The sequence below is a fragment of the Trematomus bernacchii genome, unplaced genomic scaffold (assembly GCF_902827165.1).
Source record: "Trematomus bernacchii unplaced genomic scaffold, fTreBer1.1, whole genome shotgun sequence".
Lineage (NCBI taxonomy): Eukaryota > Metazoa > Chordata > Actinopteri > Perciformes > Nototheniidae > Trematomus > Trematomus bernacchii.
In genome coordinates, this window is record NW_022987739.1 from 1,938,736 (window position 1) to 1,964,961 (window position 26,226).

The 26,226-nt window shown below is 41.2% G+C and overlaps 1 protein-coding gene across 1 annotated transcript in view; it reads left to right on the top strand.

The window, feature by feature from the left end:
• tle2b (TLE family member 2, transcriptional corepressor b) overlaps positions 1-26,226 on the top strand; it is a 108,272-nt gene that overhangs the window by 30,056 nt on the left and 51,990 nt on the right. Inside the window, 1 exon segment of the mRNA XM_034146330.1 lies at positions 7,637-7,681. Coding sequence (XP_034002221.1) covers positions 7,637-7,681 — 45 coding nt within the window.

A 26,226-nucleotide genomic window follows, 5' to 3' on the forward strand; every position in this document is an offset into this window, starting at 1 on the left:
GGACTTGGCTTGGCAACTGGAAGGTCACCAGTTCAAGTCCCGGAAGTGCTACCGAGGTGTCCCTGAGCAAGGCACCGTTCCCTACACTGCTCCCCGGGCGCCGTACATAATGGCAGCCCACTGCTCCTAACACTAGGATGGGTCAAATGCAGAGAAACCGTTTTGTTACATAGTACCTGTACTACGTAATGACAATAAATTCAATCTTCAATCTTCTTCTTCTTGGTAAGCAAAGTCAGCCAGTTGGCTTAGGATACACACATGCACGCACGCACGCACGCACACACTGCTGTGACACACAGAGGGATTATATAGCGCATGATGATGGACGTGGGGAGGGGTTTAATTGGAGGAGGGGGGGGGGGTATGGCTGTTAAGAGAGGATGAACCTATTAAAACAAATCTGACTCCAACAGACAAAACACACACTGTACCCCTGTACTGCAACCCAACTGTGCACTGAGTGCTGTTATCACTGCTGCAGTTTAGACCTCAGAGCAGCTGTTAATAAAGCCACTGCAGACACCTGTTACTACACACACACACACACACACACACACACACACATACACACACACACACACACACACACACACACACACACGCACACACACACACACACACCCACACACACACACGATTGATGCAATATCGCAGTGTAAGCTATTATAGGACTATGGACTATACAGTACTTTAACATGCTTTTGGGTAAGGATGTCCCTATAAAAATAATAATAACTATTGTTATTAACTTGTCACACACCGATTATTTACTTATTATACTGCACTTTTTACAAGAAAAGGTTTGACAACGACACTGAATGCTCTTATTTTCAACCTGGCTCCGTCTTACTTTACATGGGCTCAACCAAATCTTTACAGATTGTAGGGCTGTGCGATTATGGCAAAAATCATAATCACGATTATTTGGGTCAATAATTGATATCACGATTATTAAATACGATTATTCATTGACTTTGAGAAAATCCATTTATTGAACTTTAAAACAAATACAAATAATAATTTGAACAGTATCTTTTTAACTGTTGAATACCCTGAACGTATAATTCAACTGAAAAACCAATACAAAAATATATTAAATAAATGATATATTTAAATAAATAATATCAAAATAATAAATACCAATAAACAAGATCAACAAATATTTTGGAGCGCACTTCCCCAAGCTACTAAACATATATAAATATGATAAATACAAATAAATGAGACCAAAATTAATTAGATCAAATATGTTGTAGTGCACTGTCACAACCTAGCAAAGCAAAATAATTGTTTTTTTCGATTATGTTGTTTTCGTAATTGTGGCAGGCCAAAATCGTAATTGCGATTAAAATACGATTAATTGCACAGCCCTAACAGATTGCATCAAAAACTTCATCAGGTTCCCTATTAGCATTGTGTTTATTTGTTATAGAGCAACAGGAAAGGTAGAAGATAGGGAGGGGGTAGCATTCAGCAAGGGGCCCCTGTTAAAAAAGCAAAGCAAAACAGATGGGTCGGTGAGCAAAAGCAACATAATCGGTGTATGTCCAAACACGATGTAACACTGAGTTATCTTAAAAGCCTACTTTTTTCATTGTACAATATGAATGAGACGAACCAGTCTTACTTTTATTATCACATGTACACTTTGAAATGAGATGAGATTTACATCTGCATTCATACTGATAACTGTTGCCGTACCACACTTTCACATTCACAGACTACAAAGCACACTTGTTACTACGCTCCAGTCCAGACTCCCAAAGAGCATTGTCACTACAGAGCTGTACTGACTGCACAAAGAGGACAAGAGTCACTTCACTGTCTATCCTCTCACACTCACTGGACTACTTCTCCTTTCTGCCTCTTCAAAGGAAACTATGTCTGCAATAATTAATTGTGGAATTGAATTGGTTGCTCAGTTAAAAAACTAATTTCTAACCAGAGAAAAAAACATGTTACTTATCTGTGTGGTGCTCTAACTGAGTTTGTGTCACTGTGCCAGATTACCTTATCAGATTTGAGCTTCCTGTCACCTTTAGGTTTTTGGAGTCCTGACATTGTTACGACTGCATTACCCAGGTTTAAGTCCAGGAAAAAGAACAACCTTCTAAAGCTGTCCTGAAGGTGATACTGTTCCCTGCCTGACCTCACATCAGGAAGCTAGCGGGAGGAAATGATCCTGCAGGGAGTAATAAAATATCACATTTTAATATTGGTATCAGCAATAGCAGCTCTTTTAGTGGCAGTGCAGTGACAGGATTAATGCTCTGAATAACCCCTTTATAGTTGGAGCTTGTTTTACCCTCACTTGTGAACGTGGGAAGTTAATTCATGCATGTGTTCATCACTTGAAAAAGGTGTTTGATTAAAAGTACTTAAACAACAAAAGAGCTCATTATGCAGAGTGATCGCTATGACAGTTTTATATTTGCACTAATATTTAAGAAGTAGAGTTTGTGTCCACTGGTAGAGATTGTGCAACATGGTTTCTAGCTTATCGATATGACACATAAGGCAACCTCATTTGGGGGGAAATTGAGAAAGAGGATGACGTTGTACAATCAGGAATAGGAACAACTCTAGTTATATTATAAACTGTCATTTGAACATTATTTTGTCAGCGTTTTGAAAGGAAAGATGAGAAAAACCTCCAGAACAAACTTCTTCTAGTATACTCACAAGTAAAGCGTTATGTTGTCTTGATTGAAGTCGGGCTGGCATTTATTTGCACTGAAGTGAAATGATCGTTCCCCGAAACCTAAAAGCTCCCTTTTTGAAAGATTACATTTGACTGTTTCATTCAAATCTTTTGTTATGTGATGCAACATAAAAAATACTCCAATGTAATGAAGTACGATAAATATTAATGAAATGTACAGAACAATCAGTATATCTTGATATATACTTAAAGGTAGGTAAGAATGGAGAAACCAGCTCGAGTGCGCTAGAATTTGAAAGTACACAGCCGAAAAAAATCTGCCCCTTCCTTACAGAGCCCCTCCTCCAACACACACGAACGCGCACATGACCAATGAGGGCACGAGATAAGTTTGTGCACAGATGGAAGGCTGACAAGCAGGTAGGCCATCCAGTTATTTTAGCTGGGCCGGCTCAGATGATTGGTCGTGCTTTTTACAGCGCCACGGCTTCCACAGATGACGTTTTTTATGCATTTATTGTCAAAGCATTTAATATATTCATTGCTATCGGGATGTTAAGAGCATTCCATGGAATATAAGAAAAAGTGTTTCTGAAGTGAATTACCTACCCCACCTTTAACTGGATTTAAAATGAACACTGCGATGTTAGATTTTGGCCACCACTAGTAAGAAGCATTTTATCGGTGAAGGTGAAGTACATTTGAACTACTTTATATATTGTTGAATCCTATATATGAACATTTTCTTTGAGCATCATCCCTATGGTTCATTTGATACCTTTCCATAATGTCAGCATGCAGCGCTCATGTTGAGGACGGCTGCTGAAGTGAGATTTCTAGCGACACACGCAAGATTGTATTCAACTACCAGGGCCATGGTGGTAGCACTCAGCTGTCGGTGGAGTGGTAAACAAGGCGAGATACTAAATGAAAAGAGGATGTTAGAGAGGGGAAAAGAGAAACAGAGAGAGAGTTGGAGAGGCTGATGGGCGAGAAGGAGGTAGACGTTAATGGCAAGGCAAGGCAGAGTTAGAGTTAATAAGGAGAGACGGACAGGAATTTAGTTAAAAAGATGTGGGGGGGGGGTGGGGGGGGGGGGGGGGGGGGGGGGGGCTGATGTGTTATGATGGAGAGGTGACGAGAGATGGAGGGAGAACAAAGAGATATGTCACATATCTTTCATGTTGAGAGGGCTGGAGGAGCGGCAGACATGGAGACCCACAGACAGCTAGCTTAAGTATGTTGTGTGTGTGTCATTCAAAGCATGTATGTTTGTGGTGTCAGGTGTGTGTGAAGTATGTGTGTGAAAGAGATTCCATTTTTTAAGCATGTGTCAGTGAGAGAAATAGAAAGAAGGGAGAGTAAAATACACAGCAGAGGTGAGAGGGAGGAGAACATATAGATAAAGCACTTCGACAAGGACAAGAGAGGCAAATATACAAAGCAAGCATGCCAAGTAAAGAGGGAGAGAGAGAGAGAGAGAGAGAGAGCATGAAATAGAGAAGGAACATAAAAGAGAAAGATGATTGATAGAAATGGCTAAGAGATGAAAGAATGAGAAGAGAGACACGGTGTAAAGGACAGAAGAAAATGATACTGCAGATACATAAAAACAAGGAGAGATAAAAGAGGAAGGGTGAGAGTAACGGGGAGACGGCAAAAACAAGGTAGAAAAAAACGTTTGCAAGAAAAGATGTTGACGGGGGAGAGCACATTAGGCTGCTGCAGTCCATGTTACACCGTGTTCAGGATTTAACTTTCCCCTCACCTACTGCACACACACACACACACACACACACACACACACACACACACACACACACACACACACACACACACACACACACACACACACACACACACACACACACACACACGTACTTACTTATTACATACAGTGTTTGCCTTACTGTCTCACAGAAAGAATATGTTTTATTTACCTATTTAATGTGCCCTGGTTTTATTTCCGTTTAGTATGAGAGTCTCTTAACTGTGTTTGGTTGTCATTTCCTAGTGTCTCTTCTCTCCTTTGCTGCACACACACAATCCCTTTTGGCTGAAAAAAGCATATCGCATTCATCTGAGTTTCATTTATTAATTTTAAAGTGGGAATCGAGCCTAAGAAGGACCCTCTCGGGCCATCGTGCCAAAACAAAAGGGAGAACCCTGCTGCTTGTTCAAGTGACATCGAGTCAGGGAAATAAAGTGTGTTTTAAAACTGTACGGACACAATATATAGAGTGGAGTGGCAGATTGGTGACAGGTAGAGGGGCAAATCCTTCAGCTTGAATTGAACACTGGATGTTGCGGTTAGGTGTCATTTGGCTACCAAGACACTGCAACTGAAATATTTTGAATGCAAAATGCGAAGCTGGCCAGAGCAACACCGCGTCTTATTCGCCTCCTCCGAGGAAAGATATTGTTCTCATGCTCTGTCCCGGTGACAGGTGACAGGTCGGTTTGGGCATTGCCACTTAAACAGAAGCATATGTCTGAGCATGTCACAGCCTCAGGGGAAACAACACATGAAACCGTAGCAAACATATCTGCCTCTTTTTACTGTTATAGTTCTCTCCACTATATTGTATTCAATTGTGAGACAACTCCTCATCTTCTACAGAATGATCATTTTTTATGATTAGTCTGCATAATTATGATTTGTCTTTCATTGTCATTACATAGTATGTACAGTAGTTATGCACGTGGATTTTGTGTATAATGTTAAATAGTGTATTAAAGAGGACATGTTATGCTCATTTTCAGGTTCATATTTGTATGTAGTGTCTCTACTGGGACATGTCTCCATGCTTTAATGTTCAAAAAGGTCTTTGTCTGTGCTGCAGCACCTCTTTTCACCCTCTGTCTGAAACCAGAGCCCAGTCTGCTCTGATTCGTTAGCTGGCCGGCTCTGTTTTGATTAGTCAACCCCTTAAAAATGTCCCGCCCCTTAGTATCACGAACAATGTGTTGGAGCACTAGCCATTTGAAGCGTGAGTGTTACCTAGTGATGTCACTATGTATCAGAAGAAAAGGAGTCAAATTGAGGCGTTTCAGGCAGGGGGGGGGAGTGTGTGGGAGAGAAACTCTGTCTGAGGGAGGTTTGGGAATTTGACCTTTGCAGACCATTTACATGCACTAAAACCTATATAACACAGTATACTACAGGAAAGGTAAAACCCCCAAAAGTAGAATAGGGCTCTTTTTAAATATTTGTTTTTAAAGTATTGTTACGCATATAGTGTAAACCTTGCACTTTGTGATCTGGCAGTTCTGATCTCAATTAAGTTCATGAGAATAAAGTGAATTTGATTTGTATAGATTGGTACGTACAAGGTAGAGACTGACAAAGAGAGCAAGGGAGTAAAATGAGACAGGAAATGGAGAGAGAAAGAACATCTGACAGCCAGAAAAAGAAGAAGGGGAAAAACTACGGGGGGGGGGGGGGGGGGGGGGGGGGGGGGGGGTGGGGGGGGGTGATGGGAAAGAGGACCTGACAGCCTCTGAAAGATAGGAGTGAGAGGAAGGGACTGAATGAGGTGAGGAATAAATGGAGAGAAGAGAGGAGAGCGATGAAGTGAAAATGAGCAGGAGAATACAGAGAGGAAGAGAGAAAGAGAGAGTGGAGTCTCGCGCTCATCAGTCAGAGCTGCTCATCCGGCGGCGGCTGCTGCCTTTGTCACGGTGACGGATCCTCGCTGTCTGCACGACGCTCGCCACCAACACCATTACAGCACATTACTGATGTACACACACACACACAGAAACACACACAGCGGAGCGGGAACAACACATTTAACAAGCGCACACACACGTGCAGAGGTGGTAGCACAACAAGACATTTAGCAAACACACATACAGGGGTGTTTGGTGTGAAATATACACACAGAGATACACACATCTAAATAGATAAATAAATAGATATGTTGTACTATTGATCATACTCTATGTTCTGCAAACGTTTTCTGGATTAGGACATGATATCTCAGGAACGCCTGGAGTATTGTTCTTCAACAAATTAAATTAATTGTTTTTCATTATAACAGATCCAGATATTAGAGTCATTATCAGACAGTATTGTTTTTGGCACATCTGTAGGTTTTGCTGTATGGATCTTTTCTTTGCTGATGGATGTGTTGTATTTACCTGTGAGTCTGGGTGACATGAAAGCAGGATAAGGCTGAATCAAATGGCCTTTAAACTTGTTGGGTGATTATTTTACTGAAGCATAGATCTATTGTTTTTATTACAATAATGATTGGATAACTGGAATTTGCACTCTTGGTCAAATTGGCTGTAAATAGATCCGGGTTTTGTGCACAAAACTTGAAATATCTGTCAGCATTATGTTCACTCAGGCTGTATTTGCATCTGGATGTCATTACATTGTGGGTCAGACCACCTCAAGATGTTCAGGGGCCTGAAAAATGGTAGACTATATACTATAGACACACACACTATCACACACACACACACTATCACACACACAACTCATATACAGTTGACAGTGAACTCAGCAAGCATTCACCGAGTCTCATTATTCTGATAAGCACCGTACATAGGTTTTTCACACACACACACACACACACACACACACACACACACACACACACACACACACACACACACACACACACACACGCTCATTTGGCAGCAGTGCAAGAACAAAAACCTGCAGAGACAGTAATCGCACAAAACTCACACAGAGACATAAATACCTCATTATCTATACACAGACACACACAAATGTGTTTTTACTTCAGACACACACACACACACTTTCTTTCCCTCTCTCTCTGTCTTCGATCTTCTCACTCTCTTGTCTTGCTTTCATCAAATCCACGCTGACAAAAAGCAGCATATGCAGCTACACTAAGCAACAGCTGTTCAATGGGAGATATAGTGTAAGACTGAGTGTTAATGTGCGCTGTGTATAAAAGCTAACGAAGCTCTGCCATCATTTTGTCTCCACAGTACTACGAGATGTCCTACGGTCTCAACATTGAGATGCACAAACAGGTAAGAGAGAAAGTTTTTGGGAGTTTTTCCTCAGTCTTCACTCACTGCTTGTTGTGAGTTTGTGTGTCTCACTTTCTGTGTAGAAGCTGCATTGTTTTGAGTAGGCGTTATGAAGTGAATGTTATTTTACCCACACAAACATTGTATGCCAGTGTGTCATTTTGTGTGGGTGGCTTTTTTACTATATTTCCATGAACCTGTCCTTGTTATTATTTTGTGTTAGGACTTAACGGCCTCCATAAATGTAAAAAAGGTGGACAAATGAATGGCAAACATGTACCATAGTAGGGGTAAACGGAAAAAAAAACCTGTGTATTTCCACAAAAACTACACAATAAGTCTTTTGGAGTTTAGATTGTTATTGTTTCTTAGTGTTTTCTTTATTCGTACAATTCTGTGTATTAAGGATGAGCCGGAAAAAAGTAACTTAGCACCAAGAGTTTTTTCTCTCTTTTACTTGTTTAATAATGATTCAGCAACAAGTGGTTTCAACACTGATTTCTGAATGACTGATTTTATTAGGTTTTGTAAGGGGTCACTGCAAACCCTGTCGTTTACCTCTTCATGCCTCCTATCTTTTATACAGAGGCATGAAGCAGCAGAGTGCGTTTATGTACAGTTATGATATTGTGAGGACAGCGTTTCACTCGGCTATTTTGAAACTAATAAGCGCTAGCGGCTGATGTGAATGCCTTCATTTACTATTAAGATGGCTTTTAAAGACAGAAGCATTAGCAATGGAAAATATGTGTTTTACTGAATTAGTGGCAAAGACAACTGTAATTTCAACTTTAACTAAACACTTTAATGTATTTAGTGCAGAGTTGTTCTTTTGCGTTATGGTAAATCAGAATCAGAATCAGAAACGGGTTTATTGCCAGTTAGGTTCACACATACGAGGAATTTGACTTGATGTCATGGTGCATACATAAAATATAAAACAAAGAATCTCCATATAAATCTAATAATGGATTGTGTTGACTGCAGAGGCTGGGATCAAAACAACTACCTTCAAATTGAATCCAAACTAACCTCATAGCAAGTTTTAGGTCACACAGTTGTTCTGGTTTCTCAGTGTAGTCATGGCTAAATTAAGCAGGCTCTTAAATTCCCCTGTAAACAAAACAAAACATGTCATTTTGACATGTATGGCTTGTACAGTAACTATAGCAATGACAAACGTATGTTTTACAGAAGTGTGTCGACAGACTTGAGGTGAAGTGACACTAGATTGTGACTTCGCTTTTATCTACAGCAGCGTTTTGGTGGGTGGTCCTAACCAGGGGGGCTTCAAACAGCCCAAGGGGAGGCTCAGTAAATCGGAAGTAAAACCAAACATTGATGACATTAGATATGAAGAAAATATCATATAAAAAAGCCTAAGATACGTGTGTGAACAAAACTGTATAATTGCATGGTTGCAGTTAAAACGGTTTTCAACTAAGTGAATTTAAACAACTCAAAAATGCAAAAAAACATACTTGTTAATGTTATTTAATCCAATATAAACAAGATTCTTTTAGCTTTTAGTTGAATTAGATAGCTCAGATACAGTTGTTTGGAAGTTTTGACCACTTTCCAACAGTCAGAAACTATTAATCCTGAGGAAAAAGACTGTTTAATATATAAGTCTAAAGTTATGTTAAACAGCATTATCAGGCAAGTTTGGCACATTTGTTTGAGGGATCAAATAACATAACCATGATCCCAAAGCCATCCAGGAATTGACAAGCAAGTAGACTTAAGGAGCACCTTTTCCAAAGCTTTGGGTCGAACCCAGATTCAAAGCAAAAGAAAGTGTTTTTTCTTAACAATGTAAAGCCCAAATCCCCGGTATAAAGAGATAGAACAAGGTCAGTGTAGATTATTATTATTACCCTTCATGCTCAAAGTGATCCGGTATTCTTGAGCGAAGAAGACGTGTGTGTGAGATGAGCAGCGTGTGCTCTCAGGAGTCGCTGAAAGCTTGTCAGTTTTCACACTTGCTGCTAATTTGCTGTCTGGATCACGCTGCAGAAAAAGGGAGACAGTCAAATTGCAGACATGCAGATAAATGTCCAGACAGACAGAAAGACAGACAGATGGATGGCAGACATGAGATCTGTTCTGCCGTGGTGTCAGATCCATGCAGATAGGCAGAGTCATTACCCAGCTGAATGGCGTCTTCCGTTAAGGTGACTGTCTGCGTCTCCCCCCTCTCTTAATCTGTCTTACTGTCATGCTAACTCTGCGGTGGAAAAAAAGACAAGAGGGGATTTATCTTTTCCACATTTTACAAAGAACTCCCAGCATGCCCAGCGTAATGCATTTAGAAAGCAGCTCTTTGTTTGAACTGTTCTCTAAAAACACCCTCAAATGAAAGCCTCCGCACTTTAAACTCATAATCATTTTGTCATTTTATGATCAAGGGAATTATAGCATACAGTGGGTTTCTGTCCAAATACGTGTAGTGCAGTGTACATACTTAGTCCTGACTACAGTACTGACTGATCAAGCGTTGAAGATGCAAGGTGACTCTCGGTGACACTAACATGAAATGGCAAGACATGTTTGTGTAGAAGGTTTACCTGGACTCATATATACATACATTTGATAAGGTGTTCTTTGGATAAGGATATAAGTAGACACACACATTTCAAGAAATCTCAAGATGCTGTTATAATAAAGCCATGTTCATTCTTTAAAAAGACAAGACCTTGGAGTTGAAGTGGCACTGCATTGTTCTGCAAGAGGGTTTTAATGATTCTTAAGTAAGTGCAATTTCCTTTTCTTTCTGTAAAGATTAAATGAAATGCTTCGTAAAGTTATTTATTTTTGAAAGAGAAGACCTTGGAGTTTTCTTGTGATTTGTGTTAGGTAAAGTGGCACTGCATTATTCTCCAAGAGGGTTTTATATGTCGATAATGATACTTCACTTCACTTCCTTTTCATATGATGTGTCCCTACACCACCAAACAATAATGCAGAGGAAGTTGAGCTTTAGTTACCAAAGTGTTACCCAACAGTGTAGACTTAGGAAGAAAGACAAGAGGCTGGAAACAAAGCCGGGCAGAGTTCGACTGTCAGCTCTTGTCACTGAAAAGCAGAAATGTTCTGGGGTGCTGGCTGCACCTCTGAGACATGGAGGGAGGAAGAGGAGGAGGAGGAGGGGGAGAAGGAGGGGGATACGTTTGGAAGTTGACAGAGGGAGGCCAAGGAGGGATAGCGTGGAGAAAAAGGGGAACGAAAGAGGGGTAGAAGGGGTTTGTGGTGGGGATGACAGAAGGAGATCAGGGGAATGGGAATAAAAAGGGAAATACATGAAGAAGAGGAGGGTTTGAGTCAGGAACTAGAGTACAAGGAGATGAGAAGAGCGGAAGCAGGGTGTCCGCGGGGTCTTAAAAAGTATTAAAAGTTGATAAATCAATTTATGAAGGCTATTAAAAAGTATTAAACGGCATTTTCCAAGGTATTACATTGTTGTTTTCAATAAGTATATAAATGGTCCAAAGAGGTTGTATTCTACAGTCTGCCTGAATGTAATCATTGCGTAGGTGTGTAGTGTGATTCTGTGTAGTTTATTTATGGCATCCCGTTGGATTTGACGTCATCTGAACAGGACATCGCACGCTCACTGCTTGATAGTGCGCGAAGGTCCGTTTACGCCGGTTGTTAAAGGTAGGGTAGGTAAGTTTGAGAAACCGGCTCGAGATACACTTTTTGTTATATTCCATGGAATGCTCTTAACATCCCGATAGCAATGAATATCTTAAGTGCTTTGACAAAAAAAATCCATAAAAAAATGTCATCTGTGCAAGCCGTAGTACTGTAAAAAGCACGACCAATCATCTGAGCCGGCCCGGCTAAAATAACTGGATGGCCTACCTGCCTGTCAGCCTTTCATCTGTGCACAAACTTTTCTCGTGCCCTCATTGGTCATGTGCGCGTTCGTGTGTGTTGGAGGAGGGGCTCTGTAAGGAAGTGGCAGATTTTCTCCGGTTGTGTATTTTCAAATTCTAGCGATATCGAGCCGGTTTCTCAAACTTACCTACCCTACCTTTAAACAACATCGTTATGGGGAAATGCAAGTTTGCGTCCAAATGGTTGGAAGATAAGGAGGAAGGACAATCAATACTGTATATAGTAAATGTGAGGTAAAGTGTGTCGCCAATGTAACCGGTTAAAACTCAAAGTGGCGATGAGGTCTTAAAATGTATGGAAAGGGTCTTAAAAAAGGTCTTAAAAGGGATTACATTTGACTTCAGGATTCCTGCGTATACCCTGGGAATATAAAAAGGAAAAGTATGTTTGAGCAACGAGGAGAAAAAAAAGATTGCTGGTAAAAAGGTTTAACAGGAGAGACGGTGAGATAGAAAGGTGAGGCAGGCAGTAAAAGAGAACTTACAGTATCATAGATAGAAAATGGAACAGAAGAGCGGAAATTGACAGAAATAGCATAGAAAGGAGACGAAGGTAGGACGAGAGTGTGATAGAATATAAAATGAGGGAACTGATATTAAAAAAAAAAAGGACATCAAAAGGAGACGTGATGGGAAAAAGAGATACCAAGAGGAGTGGATGAGCACAAAAGGAGAGGTTGTAGAATAGCAGAGCGGAGGGGAAAGTGAAGGGGATAGTTTTAGAAGTAAGATAATTAAAGAAAATGAGCACTTTGAAGATACTGTGAGGAACAAGCTGAGAGAGTGCAAGGGGAAATAAAAGTGAGAGATGGCGGGAAGAACTAATGTTGGGAGAAGTGTGAGAGCAAGCATGAGAGGATGGAGATTAATTGAACGGATGAAAGAGGAGAGGGTAAACAGGAAGCATGGAGCCCAAAGAAGAGACGGATAAAGACCTCAGAGAACAGATGAGGGGTGGGAAAAGAGATGGAAAATTAAAGCAAAGGAAAGTAACGGAGGGAGAAGGAAAGAAAGATGGATGAGGGCAGTGAAAGAAAAAAAAGGGGGAGATGGAGAGAGACATCAAGGCAGGGAGGGGGAGGCTTTGAGCTGCAGTGAGAAATAATGAATCATGAATAGATTTAACAGTATCTGCTCTTATTTCCTCTCCTCCAGCTTCCTCCTAACATCCTGTCGAGATCACTGCCTCTCTTCCTCACGCTCGGTCATTATCAGTGGCAGGGCCGTCTCATGTCCCGCCATTAATTGAGCTGTAACAGCCTCCCTTTTAGCCCCTCTTTTTTTCTCCTGATTTCCACCCCCCCCTTTCACTATCTCGTTTCCTTTCCCATTTCCCTCCCTTCTTCTTCTTCTCTCTCGCTGTCTTCCTCTTTCTCAGATGACTGTATCTGAAAGATAACATCTCCCCTCGCTCCCTCCTCTGATACATGGAAACACACGCGCACACCATCACATTATTTCACTTCCATTATCATATCATATCATATATATATATATATATATCTATATATACGAGCTGGAGCCCCCTGAGGAGCGAGGAGGCTATAAGGACTGCTCTCCGTGGTTGCTCTATATTCATTGATATAGCACTTCTGGGGCCTGGGTAGTCATTGCCCGTATCCCCCGCTACGTGAAGACGCACAACATGTATATTCAGTGTCTTTGTAATTCATTCATATACTGTGGGCTCGCAGTGGTTGGCCCAGCTTATATGATGATGATGATGATGATGATGATGATGATGATGATGTGCTGGAAGGTGTGTGGTGAATGTTATAGGAGCAGGTTTTGTATTGACAGCTGATTCTAGCAGCAGGGTGTCATGATGATGGCGGGAGGCGAGGAAGAATCGAGGCTTTGTTCGAAGCAGCCCGAAGGCTTGGGAAAATGTGAAAATACGGAAGGCAGGAAGTGGATGAGATATGCTTTTCCTTCCATGAACAGATAACTTTAAAAGGACATTAAGCAAAACACAGAGCCCACAGCAACTCATTAATATCTGTGAGCAACATGCATTATTTGTGCATTTCTTAAAGGTCCCCTATTAAACTGTTTTTCATCAATATATTACAGGTCTCAGATATAAACAAAACATGTCTCTGAAGTGTTTGGCTTCAAATACCAAACAGATCATTGCAGCATTACCCATAATCCCCTCTGTTTCAGCCCTGTTTCAAAAGTGCTGATTCTCTGTCTGTTACTTTAGATGAAAATAAGGAGCCCCTCCCCACGCCCCTCTGAGAGATATTTGGTTACAAAGAACACAATGGTGCTCTAGGAGGAGATTCAGGTGATAAGGGGGGGGGGGTTACCTTGGTTGGTGATTGGCTAATGGTTACACAAGCCAAAAAATCGTTATGACATCATAAAGTGGCCAAAATCTGATCAGCTCATTTTCAGACAGGTTTTTATATAAATGGATCAGGACAAAAAGAGAAGAAATCGGTTGTTTTTCGAGCCTTCCCTCTAACCCAACCTCCTCTATAAGCATTTTCCACATTTTGTATTGCTTATTTCAAGGGAAACATTTAGTAAGATATCTAGGAACAATGTATGTGAGTGTTTTGATAGGTCTGAGGGCGGCATCTTATTCAGAGACACTCAGGAAGTTCGCTCCAATGCAATGTTTTATTCGCAGGCGTTGTAAACTGAAACTACCTCAGTGCTGAAAATGACAACGTATATATTTCTTCTACATGGGAGGGAAATGTGTGTTTCGACATGCGCAGATATTTTATACATCTTCCCAGTTTCAGAGGTGATGTGATGGGTGTTTTCAGCAGCAGGGTCCATTATTGCTTTGCTTGGATAGTGTCCTCCAGTAGACCCTGGGGGCCAAAAGGAAAAATACTGTGGCAGCATTTCAATAACAGTTAAGTGTCTCTTGACGACTGGGATGGGATCTGACAGTGCATCACGAGAAGAAATGTTAAATGACTGGAAGAATATATGCTTATACTGCTACTGTGGGGTACACCATACCCACTTCCTATCAGAAACACCATATATAAGTGTCTTCATGTACCTGTAAAGGGAACAGCAGTGCATTCAAAATGGCTTCGGCTAATGTTGCATGCTTTTTTTTATTCCTTAAATGTCACTACACAATATTTATTTTACTCCAATTTGGAAGACACAGCGTCGTTACGTTGATGTTAAGGTAAGGTTTATAAAGCACATTTTAGACACTAAGGCAATTCAAAGTGCTCTATATTGGCATTAACATAAAAAAGTAAATAAAACGGGACACAAGATAATTCATAAAAGAGTTTTAATCAAAATAAAAAACTTATAAAAACTAAGTTGATTGTACAAGAAGTATATTCATATTTGGGAAAGAAGCGATAAACAGGAAGGTTTTCAGCCTTAATTTAAAATAAACATATGGTTGTTTCATTGTGATTATGCGTGTACAATGTTTACCGCTTTGAGGTGCATAAAAATGTCTCTCAGATTTATTTTGAAATCGATAACCCACAGAACAAAGCAGCTGCCTGTGTGAGTCGAGCCGTCTGAATGATATCCTGTGGATTCAAAGGTTTACATGCTTCAAAGAAGTTGTGTTTTAACATGAGGTCAGACGTTGAGCGGTTGTGTGAGCAATTCATGTTTGCAGGAGAAATGATAGGTGTTAAGAAACTGCTGGGAAGCTGGGATTTTTGCATATTTGTTTGGATTTAAGCAGCCGGTTCCTAGGCTACTGGGCAGCGAGGGTGCATAATTAGAGAGTATTGAGCAAGATCCTGGAGGGCCTGTGTGTTTGAACGCTGGGTCTCAGCTGAATTGTCAAAGACTGATATTTATAAAACAATGAAACAAAAGGGGTACTGGAGGTTGGAGGATATAAAAAATAATCCTGTGCTGTAAGATGTCAGTGTGTCCTGATAGGTAACCTGTAGCTGGTTGCTTATTTTAGGCTTTTAGGAGAATAATAGCGTGAGTTAAAAGCCTGAAAGAATGTCACGCTATAATCTTAAAAAGCAACATTTAATCTAAGTTCCCAGAGTCTAGGTATTTTCTTTTTTTTTTGCCAAGTGAATGTGTACATTTTGAAAGGCAGGTATTTTATATCTTACACGGAGCCATCATGTTCTCCACAAGGACATTTTGATTGACGATTAAGTTGACTTTGACTGAAACATTACATTACATGTTACTTGTTAGACACTTTTATCCAAAGCGACTTACATACTCAATACTGTGGACAATCCCCACAGGAGCAATTTGGGGTGAAGTGTCTTGCCCAGGGACACAACGACATGCTGACTGCAGTGGGGTTTGAACCTGTGCTCCACTGATCCCAACACCAAGGCTCTACCCACTGCGCCACACGCCTCACGCCACACGACACAATGTCCTTGTATCAGCATCTGTCAAGTGGCCAAAATGAGTTGGAAAATATTGATATATCGGCTGAAATCCTACATAGTGCATCCCTACTCTTGACTCAGTTTGCTATACGAGTGAATAGAACAAGGGTTAGATCAAATGACAGTGTTGGATGCAAGAACACCTGCAGATCTAGCAACTGCAAACTCAGATTTCTTGGTCAATAAATCCTGCTCTCAGAAATGTATTGCTTGCATCGACCACATGCAAGGTGGCGTAATTTCCCTGTAAATAAAACGCATTTAGCAAAGTGCTTCTACCTGCCAGCAGCTGTACCGTCACCTTGTATCACCTCAAGTCCTGACCTCCAGTATGACTCACTGAAATGAATACTAACTACAATATCAGTGAAGCTGTGTCCACATCTCAGAAACAGCTCTTCTGTATACCGCCTTATGAATGCCAGGCTCACACACTATAGACAGGATATTATAAAACCCAGTGTTAGCATATATATAAGCTTAACATAGTGTGTTAGAATGGTAGAGAGCGGTTCACAGAGCAGGCAGGATATTATGGGAAGCTGTGTTTGATAGTCAGGATGCTCGGCAGCCAGACTGTTTCCCCTGTGGACTCCTGAGGACAGATGAGCAGCTGCTGTCCTTCCTGCCTGCTCCGTCCTTTCATTTCACCACCACACATGTGAGGCTGCTGAGGGTGTGAGTGTGTGTGCTTTTGTGTGACAGAAAACTGTGAAAAGCTCTTTTTTTATGTGATATGTTATATACAGGGTTGGGAGGATAGGCTCCACCACTTTTGGGAATGGCCAATTGTGTCCCCATCACTTAGCATTAGGATCCTTTGTTAAAAATGTTCTGAAAATAGCGTGCACGAAGATTTGTACACTTTCAGGAAGGTTTTATGCACAAGAGAACATGGACAATCTCGAGGTTTTTCTGGTCACCCAAGTGGTGCAATTTGGATCTGCGGTTTAATATTAGTAATAATTGAATAGAGGACAAAGCAATTGTTGCAGTAGTTGTCAAAAGAAATAACTGGAAGCGTATGTCTTTTTTGCGTAGGGCGCTTAATGCGGTAGCCCCCCCCTCACACTTTTTCTAACAAAGTGACGCGCAGGGTTCGGAGGATTACTTTAAAAATGTAATCCGTAACAACAACTTGTTACATGTCAACAAATGTAATCAGTAACCTAATCTGAGAATCAAAATATCAAGTAATGTAACCTGATTACTTTCTGCTACTTTGGGATCAACTCAATATCAAATGCAATGCAGATAATAACAAGAGATAATAAATAACAATACAATGTTTTTTCCTCAAATGTTTGTAACCTTAGAAAAGAAGAAACCAAGAAGTTTCATATCAAAAATGTACTGTAGTAACAGTAATAGTTTACAAATGCTGTTTAAGCTTAATACATTATTCAAAAACATAGACTTTTTTTCCTTTAATAAGTGAAGTGTCCACCTATTGGATTAAAAAATAAATGTATTTAAAATAGAAGAATTAAAGTAGCCTAAATATAAACCCTAAATACAAATAATTCACTACATCTTTATTTATATAAGAAATCTGATTACTTATGTTAATGTTTGTTTGTTTGTTTGTTTATTTATTTAAAGGACAGTGCACATTCATCCACATTGCTGTAAATGAGCCAGTATTAGCCAGCAGGCTAGTTTTCAACTGTTGTCCTTGGCGAGATGTTAAATAACCACAACAAGACCAGAGAAATAAAAACACAATTAAATAGAATACAACAGACAACAGCAGTACAACAATAAATAGGAACAGACAAACATGCAAACAGATTAAATTAGGGCTGTGCAATTAATCGTATTTTAATCGCAATTACGATTTTGGCCTGCCACAATTACGAAAACAACATAATCGAAAAAAACGATTATTTTGCTTTGCTAGGTTGTGACATATTTGATCTAATTTATTTTTATTTATCATATTTATATATGTTTAGTAGCTTGTTGAAGTGCGCTCCAAAATATTTGTTGATCTTGTTTATTGGCATTTATTATTTTGATATTTTTTTTATATTTATTTTTGTATTGGTTTTTCAGTTGAATTATACGTTCAGGGTAATCAACAGTTAAAAAGATACTGTTCAAATTATTATTTGTATTTGTTTTAAAGTTCAATAAATGGATGTTTTCAAAGTCAATGAATAATCGTATTTAATAATCGTGATATCAATTATTGACCAAAATAATCGTGATTATGATTTTTGCCATAATCGCACAGCCCTAGATGAAATACTATCATACTATGATACAGTTAAAAGTGTTCACATTTTTGATTGCTTAAAAGCCAGTTCTTATGATGGTGGTTAAATGTATGATAGGAGGTGTTATTCCTTATCTGTATTGGTGTTGTGTTCCAGAGTGTTGATGCCCTCACAGAGAAACAGTGTTTACCAAAGGAACTGGACCTAAGAGGGACTACACAGTCCCCTCTTAGGGCAGACCTTGTGGTTCTGCTGTTTGAATGTTTCTGCTGTATAAAAGTGCAGAGTGGTGGGGGGGTGCCTTGCCGTTTATAATCTTAAAAATGAGACATGCATCAGTGTGTTTTAAAAGATTTTCCCAGCTGAGCAGGTTATGTTTGTCCAGGATTTTGTGTTGTTTGTGTTTTTTGTATCCTGATTACTTTATCTCGTTACATATATTCCGTTACTCCCCATGCCTGGTTATATATGTTGGCATGTTTATTTGGCTAAAAAACAGAGAAACAACACGAAGAAATAAACAGAGAAAATGAATAAAACAGAAACAGGGAACGAGGAAGATTAAGCAGGAGAAAGGAGACCACATGAGAGTGTGTGTGTGTGTGTGTGTGTGTGTTTGTGTTGGATACAAAAGTGTGTGTGCATGTGCTCACCCTCACCCTAATTAGCCCGAGCGGTCTGACCTTTTTATGCATGTGTTAGTGCACATGTGAGGTGGAGTGTTTGGCTGGAGTTGTGACCTGAATTCTCATTTCATTTGGGAGGCAGGAGAGAGTGAAAGGGGAAGGGAGAGGAAGCCTTCATTCTCAACTCACAGCTTTGGTGGTTCATAATAGGATTGTGCGTCTCTCTCTTTCCAAACTCACTCTTTCCACCTCTCATTTAGTTTCCGTTGCTATCCCCACCGCCCAGTCAGTTGATAATCCTACGGTTGTGGTTTGAGTATTTTTTCAAACTGGTTTTATTTAAAGGGCTGGATTAGAGTGAAACTGAATATGTGGGTCAACTAGAACAGGCTTTAGGGAGGTCAAATTACTTTTCATGTGTGTGTGTTTATGGTATGTGTTTCTCTGATCTGTGGTGGATGCAAGTCCCTCTTTGCACATGTTGTAGCGTGTGTGTGTGTGTGTGTGTGTGTGTGTGTGTGTGTGTGTGTGTGTGTGTGTGTGTGTGTGTGTGTGTGTGTGTGTGTGTGTGTGCTGTGTGCTGTGTGTGTGTGTAGCTTTGATGTCCCTCCCTCTCATAATGTGTGCGTAGGCCTGTGCATACATGTGTAACAGAGCTCATTTGTGAATAATGAGGCATGGAGAGAGAAAGAGCGGGAATAGAGTGTGAAATAACCCTTTAGGAGTGATGGAAAGAAGTTGAGAGGGGGAAAAACTGTGAAGAAGAAAAAGGGGAAGAGAAGATGAGAGAGAAAACGAGTGATTAGATTCCCAGGGAGCTAGCCTTTTAGCGTAATGGCTTTGTCACTGGCAGTGGAGCTCCACAGACTGTATTGGCTTATCTGTGTGTGTGTGTGTGTGTGTGTGTGTGTGTGTGTGTGTGTGTGTGTGTGTGTGTGTGGTGTGTGTGTGTGTGTGTGTGTGTGTGTGTGTGTGTGTGTGTGTGTGTGTGTGTGTGTGTGTGTGTGTGTGTGTGTGTGTGTGTGTGTGTGTGTGTGTGTGTGTGTGTGTGTGTGTGTGTGTGTGTGTACATTGATGTGATAGCGCCTGAATGTGTTACCATGTTCTGTGACCTGTGTTTGCATTGGGAATAAGGCAGCTGCACAGCATGTGGCTTTTTATCCCAGTATGAATGCTGCACATCGCCTCCCATGTGACATTTTAAAGCATGCATACATTCATAAGAAACATATGTTATAGTTATACAATTATTTAATGTTGGATGTTCAAAGTGTAATATATGGTTTAAGGATTAAGCTTTTCTAACAGCATGCCTCTAACAATAAAAGTGTCAGTCAGTTGATCCGTCCATTTGGTCCAGACTGAAATATCTGAACTACAATTGGATGAATTGCCATATTGTTTTGTACAGGTATCTATGGTTCTCATAACATCATTCCCACAAACTTTCCTCTCAAATATCTCAACATCTTCACAATATATCAGCACAACATCTCAGACATTCATGGTTTCCACAAGATGTTTGAACACAAAGCCTTCTAATAAATCTGATGCCGTCCTGACTTTTCCTCTTGCATTGTCTTTGTGAGTATGTTTGCAATTCACGTTAAAGCATCACTCAACATTCTTACAGAACTCCTAGCATGGCTGTCGACTAAGTTTTCTAATGTTTTAGTCCTGTAACTGTACATTAATACATCTTAGCCAATAGCCTGATAAGACTAGTTGCAAATATTTATAATATAACGTTTTTTTAAATTATTAATTATCATATAAACTGCCACTACAGGCAAGGTCGTAACTGTACCCTTCTCTCCCACACACTCCCCCCATGCCTGATACTCCTTCATTGGACTTCTTTGTTTACTTCCATAACATGGTGTCATCACTGTGTAACACTCGCACTTCTATTGGCTAGCGCTCCAACACATTGTACGTGATAGGCTGAGTGGCGGGACATCTCTAAGCGGTTGACCAATCACAACAGAGCCGGCTAGCTACCAATCAGAGCAGACTGGGCTCTGGTTTTAGACAGAGGGTGAAAAGAGGTGCTGCAGCACAGGCAGTATGAGAAAAATAAAGAGCCTCTGAACGTTAAAGCATGGAAACGGCTCACAGGAGAGTCACAAATGACAAATATGAACCTGAACATGAGCAGAACATGTCTTCTTTGATGAGGTCTTTTGGCGTACTGAGTCAACTTCCAAGATGAAGTTTCCGGCTTGGTTGTCAATCTTCGGAGATGTGCGTACTGTGCTTGCATTCAACAGGAAATATAGTAAGCGCCATAGGAAGTATGAGTAATCCTGTGGGCAAAAAGTGATATGTTCCAGTAGTAGTGTTCTGTGTCTACCAAACCAAGTCGCACACTGACTGTGACGTTAATGAAACATTAGAGACGGTGTTTGTGTGAGTGTGTGATCTGCACAGTGATGCATTCCTGCTGTACAGTCAGCGCTGCTACTCTTCTACTTTGTGTCTAATTACATTGCGGACGACATGAGTTTGAAGCCGTATGCAGTCTGTCAATGCAAGCTGGTGAGCTGGCACCGCGTGGATATGACTAATAGCTTAGTGTATGATACAGAAAGTGTGTGTGTGTGTGTGTGTGTGTGTGTGTGTGTGTGTGTGTGTGTGTGTGTGTGTGTGTGTGTGTGTGTGTGTGTGTGTGTGTGTGTGTGTGTGTGTGTGTGTGTGTGTGTGTGTGTGTGTGTGTGTGTGTGTGTGTGTGTGTGTGTGTGTGTGTGTGTGAATCAAAGTGAGCTGTCTTTTTTATTCTAAATGTTTCCGCTGCTTGGTGCGCTGCCTATCTTGTATTGTTACTGCACTGAAAGTTGAATCTGTGTGTGTGTGTGTGTGTGTGTGTGTGTGTGTGTGTGTGTGTGTGTGTGTGTGTGTGTGTGTGTGTGTGTGTGTGTGTGTGTGTGTGTGTGTGTGTGTGTGTGTGTGTGTGTGTGTGTGTGTGTGTGTGTGTGAGTGAGTGTGTGTGTGTGTACAATGTGTCTGAGGAAGTGTGTGTGTGATGTGTCGCAGGAAGTGAGTGTGTGCCTGTTGGTCTCCTGCTGGGAGGCTCTGCTTGCTCTGCACACAGCTCTCCGTGTGTGTGCTCTCTGCTCTCTTTGGATTGCTTTTGTGTGCCCTTGTTGCTGTGTGTGTGTGTGTTTGCCTGTGTGTGTGTTTGCCTGTGTGTGTGTTTGCCTGTGTGTGTGTGTGTGTGTGTGTGTGTGTGTGTGTGTGTGTGTGTGTGTGTGTGTGTGTGTGTGTGTGTGTGTGTGTGTGTGTGTGTGTGTGTGTGTGTGTGTGTGTGTGTGTGTGTGTGTGTGAATCAAAGTGAGCTGTATTTTTTATTCTAAATGTTTCTGCTGCTTGGTGCCCTGCCTATCTTGTATTGTTACTGCACTGAAAGTTGAATCTTCGTGTGTGTGTGTGTGTGTGTGTGTGTGTACAATGTGTCTGAGGAAGTGTGTCTGTGTGTGTGATGTGTCGCAGGAAGCGAGTGTGTGCCTGTTGGTCTCCTGCTGGGAGGCTCTGCTTGCTCTGCACACAGCTCTCTGTGTGTGTGCTCTCTGCTCTGTTTGGATTGCTTTTGTGTGCCCTTGTTGCTGTGTGTGTGTGTGTGTGTGTGTGTGTGTGTGTGTGTGTGTGTGTGTGTGTGTGTGTGTGTGTGTGTGTGTGTGTGTGTGTGTGTGTGTGTGTGTGTGTGTGTGTGTGTGTGTGTGTGTGTGTGTGTGTGTGTGTGTGTGTGTGTGTGTGTGTGTGTGTGTGTGTGTGTGTGTGTGTGTCTACAACTGTTTGTGGTGGCTTGTGTGTGTTGTGCACGTGTGTGCCTTTTCGTTTTTTTTTTGGGTGGTTGTGTGTGCATTGCTGCTCCCCTCTCCCACTCCCACTCCCTCTCTTTCTCTGTTTCTCTTCCTCTCCTTCCAGAATAGAGGGGCCATCAATCAGAGGCAAGGGGGACAGAGGGAAGTAGGGAGGAGGAGGAGGAGGAGGAGGAAGAAGAGGAAGAGGAGGAGAGGAGTTGGCTCAGTGCCAGGGAAGAGGTGCTGGCTCGCTGCCCAGAGGATAGAAAGAGAGGGCGGAGGGAGGGACACAAGACTGAGCAAGAAAAGAAAAGAGATGGGAGGGAAGGAGGGTAGGGGGGAAGGAGGGTAGGGGGGATACTCTGAGAGAGAAGCAGGGCAGAGAGATAGAGCAAGGAGGAAGAAATGAGAGAGAATAAGAAGGAGGGCAGAGAGGGAGAGCAGAAGAGCAAGGCCAAATGCATTGAGGGAAAACAGAGCAAGAGGACAGACAGAGAGAGAGAGAGAGAGAGAGAGAGAGAGAGAGAGAGAGAGAGAGAGAGAGAGAGAGGAAAAGTGAGCCAGCAGAATAAAGAAAGAAGCTGATTGGATGGAGAGACTGAGAGGAAAGAGAGGAGGAGGAGGGGGGGTGGGTTGAAAGAGAGGAAGCAGGAAAGGCTGTTTTCATTGAATGTCTCTGCAAGCCAAATCAGAGGGCTATTAGTGCGTCATCGGCTACTAATATTTACCTTAAACTGTTCACAGAGGGGGGGGGGCAGGACAATTAGGGGGGACAGAGATAAGCTCCAGGTGTGTGTGTGCGTGTGCGTGTGTGTGTGTGTGTGTGTGTGTGTGTGTGTGTGTGTGTGTGTGTGTGTGTGTGTGTGTGTGTGTTGTGTGTGTGTGTGTGTGTGTGTGTGTGTGTGTGTGTGTGTGTGTGTGTGTGTGTGTGTGTGATATGTACACACTCGTGAAAGTAAATGGGGGCATTGTGCAGCGAGGCACATGCAGGGACAAAATTGTGAGGCACTGTAACATAAAAATGGGTACAATCACTCTTGTTCAATCATCTGGTTCTTAAAAGGTAGGAAAAGTGTGAACAAATGATCCCCCTTTTGTAAAGCCTAAGGTAATGTTTTTAAAATTGCGTCTAAAACCACCCAATTATTACAAAAATAAGTAGGCAGTGCAACACAATATGAAATACATTTAAAGCAGTTTTTTATTTATCTAGGCCGGCAACTTGCCCATGCATTTATTTCTGAATCACTATTATTATTATAATATACCACAGTCATAGCAAGTGTAAAAGTCATACTGTACCATACCTCTTTCTGTCGCCACAAAACCAAAGTTAACTGGGCATGTTCCCTTCATGGCACACACTCACCAGTCCTCTGCTGTTGTCTCCTAAACTACTTCCATGGATTCAAACCAGCAAATACTACAATAACTACCCAGAGGGAGACGCTAGGAATAGAAATCAAGCATGAGCTAAGAGAGATGGCAGAGAATTTTGTTGAGAGCAATTAGAGTGAGTAGAGGAGTGGGTTATCACACAAACACACACACACACACACACACACACACACACACACACACACACACACACACACACACACACACACACACACACACACACACACACACACACACACACACACACACACAAGCTGGCTCTCGGCCGTGGTGGGACTCGGAGGCTGGCACAGCTGGCCGTGCCCGAACACACTGGGCACGGTGTCCCTGCTCCCGTGCCAATCTCAACCCACTCTCATCACATTCAAATTCACCGAGCTTTATTGGCAAAGATGAACGCGGTCACTGTTGCTTGCTATCACGAAGAGAGAGCAAATACATCTTTCATAGAGGAAGTCACTTCTTATCAAGAGTGTAACGTGAGCAAGAAAACATGAGTTTGTTTTCTGTCAATTCATCCCCGCTTTTGAGCTTATCTGCTTTTCAGTATATTGCTTTACATTCAAATCTCAATTTAAAGGGGACATTATGCAAATGTTCAGGTTCATATTTGTATTTTGTGCCTTTACTGTTCAAAAATGTCTTTATTTTTCTCATACTGATTGGTTAGCTGGCCTGTTGTGATTGGCCAACCCGCTTAGTGATGTCCCGCCCCTTCACTTATCACGTACAATGTATTAGAGGGCTAGCCAAGAGAAGCGCAACTGTTATATAATGATGTCATTATGTTACAGAAGGAGTCCAATCAGGCGTTTCAGGCATTGGAGGAACTGTGGAAGGAACTTGCAGACCATTTACTGTACATGCACAAAAACCCATAATGCACTACAGTAAAGGGAAAACCCCCTAAAGCATAACAAGGCCTCTTTAATGCTTATACTTTTGTACTTTTACAATAGCATCATTTTGAATGCAGGACTTATACTCGTAACAGAGTATTCTTAAAACGTGGTCATGCTACTAAAAGATCAAAGGACTTTTTAACACCGCTGTTTATAAGCCCGCCAACATGCTGCAGTTACACAATGCAGGACGTCTTGTAATTCCAAGCATTTGAAAGAAAATAGCTCGGGGGGGTAGATCTCACTTCATCAAATCCCCTTCCTTTAAAACAGGCTTCATCTCTGTCTGAACAGTCAGACGCTGGCTCATTATTTAAAAAAGATTCAGTGTGCAGACACGCTGCTACACCATCAGTGATGCGATGACTTCATTTGTGAGTGTGGGTTATTATTTTCGGTTTTTAGTGAAGCCTCATCTACCCACCTATCTTGTGTATTTGTACAGCAGGAAGTCATTCTCTAGATTTCTTCAAATGCTTTTTCACAGAGCAGGCAGGAACGTGTGGCGTGTGAACTGTGGGATAAAAATGTGGGTGCAGACAGAGCAATTGCAAAGTATGAGCATAAGTCTTTCCAGTCAGGACATTTTTTTGATTACAACTCTTTCCCCTGCATTGCATTCTGGTCTACTGAGCAGATTGTTGGGGTATAAATTGGTTCCTCGTACTCTGATGGATTTCTTTCTGATTGACAGTTCAATGCAGGTGCAAAATCTTAGGTCAAGCGAAAATGTATTACTGGGACACCAAACATGACCTTTACCGTGTATGTTTAAACTTTAATGACAATGAACTGTTTGAGGTTGTCACATCTTCCACTGCATGCCGGTTTTTACGGACATAATAATTCCCATTTCTTTTAGCTGCAACTTCCTGTATTTAGTCCCCTGCAATTCAAATACTGCTCTTGTGTTTCCCCTCGTCATTACCCCATGTTTTTGCATATTGTTAGTTTGTGAACACACACAGCATGCTATGAGAGGCCGTCTAGCTCACAACTCATACTTGGTCTTACAAACAATATCAGAATCTCTCATGTACACCACCAGACTCTTTCACACACAGTATCATACCGTCTTTAACGTACTGTCATTCCTTCCTTCATTTACTATCATACTATCATACATAAATAACTATTCTCTCTCACACACAAAAACAAAATCTCTTAAACGCACCATCATACTCTCGTACACACACCACTATTGTCTTTCACATACAACTATAATCTAATAGAACATTATAATAGTGTATGTGAAAGAGTGTAATCGGTAAACAATGTATGTAAGACAGAATAATAACCTATGTAAGAGGGAATAGTATTTCATGTTAATA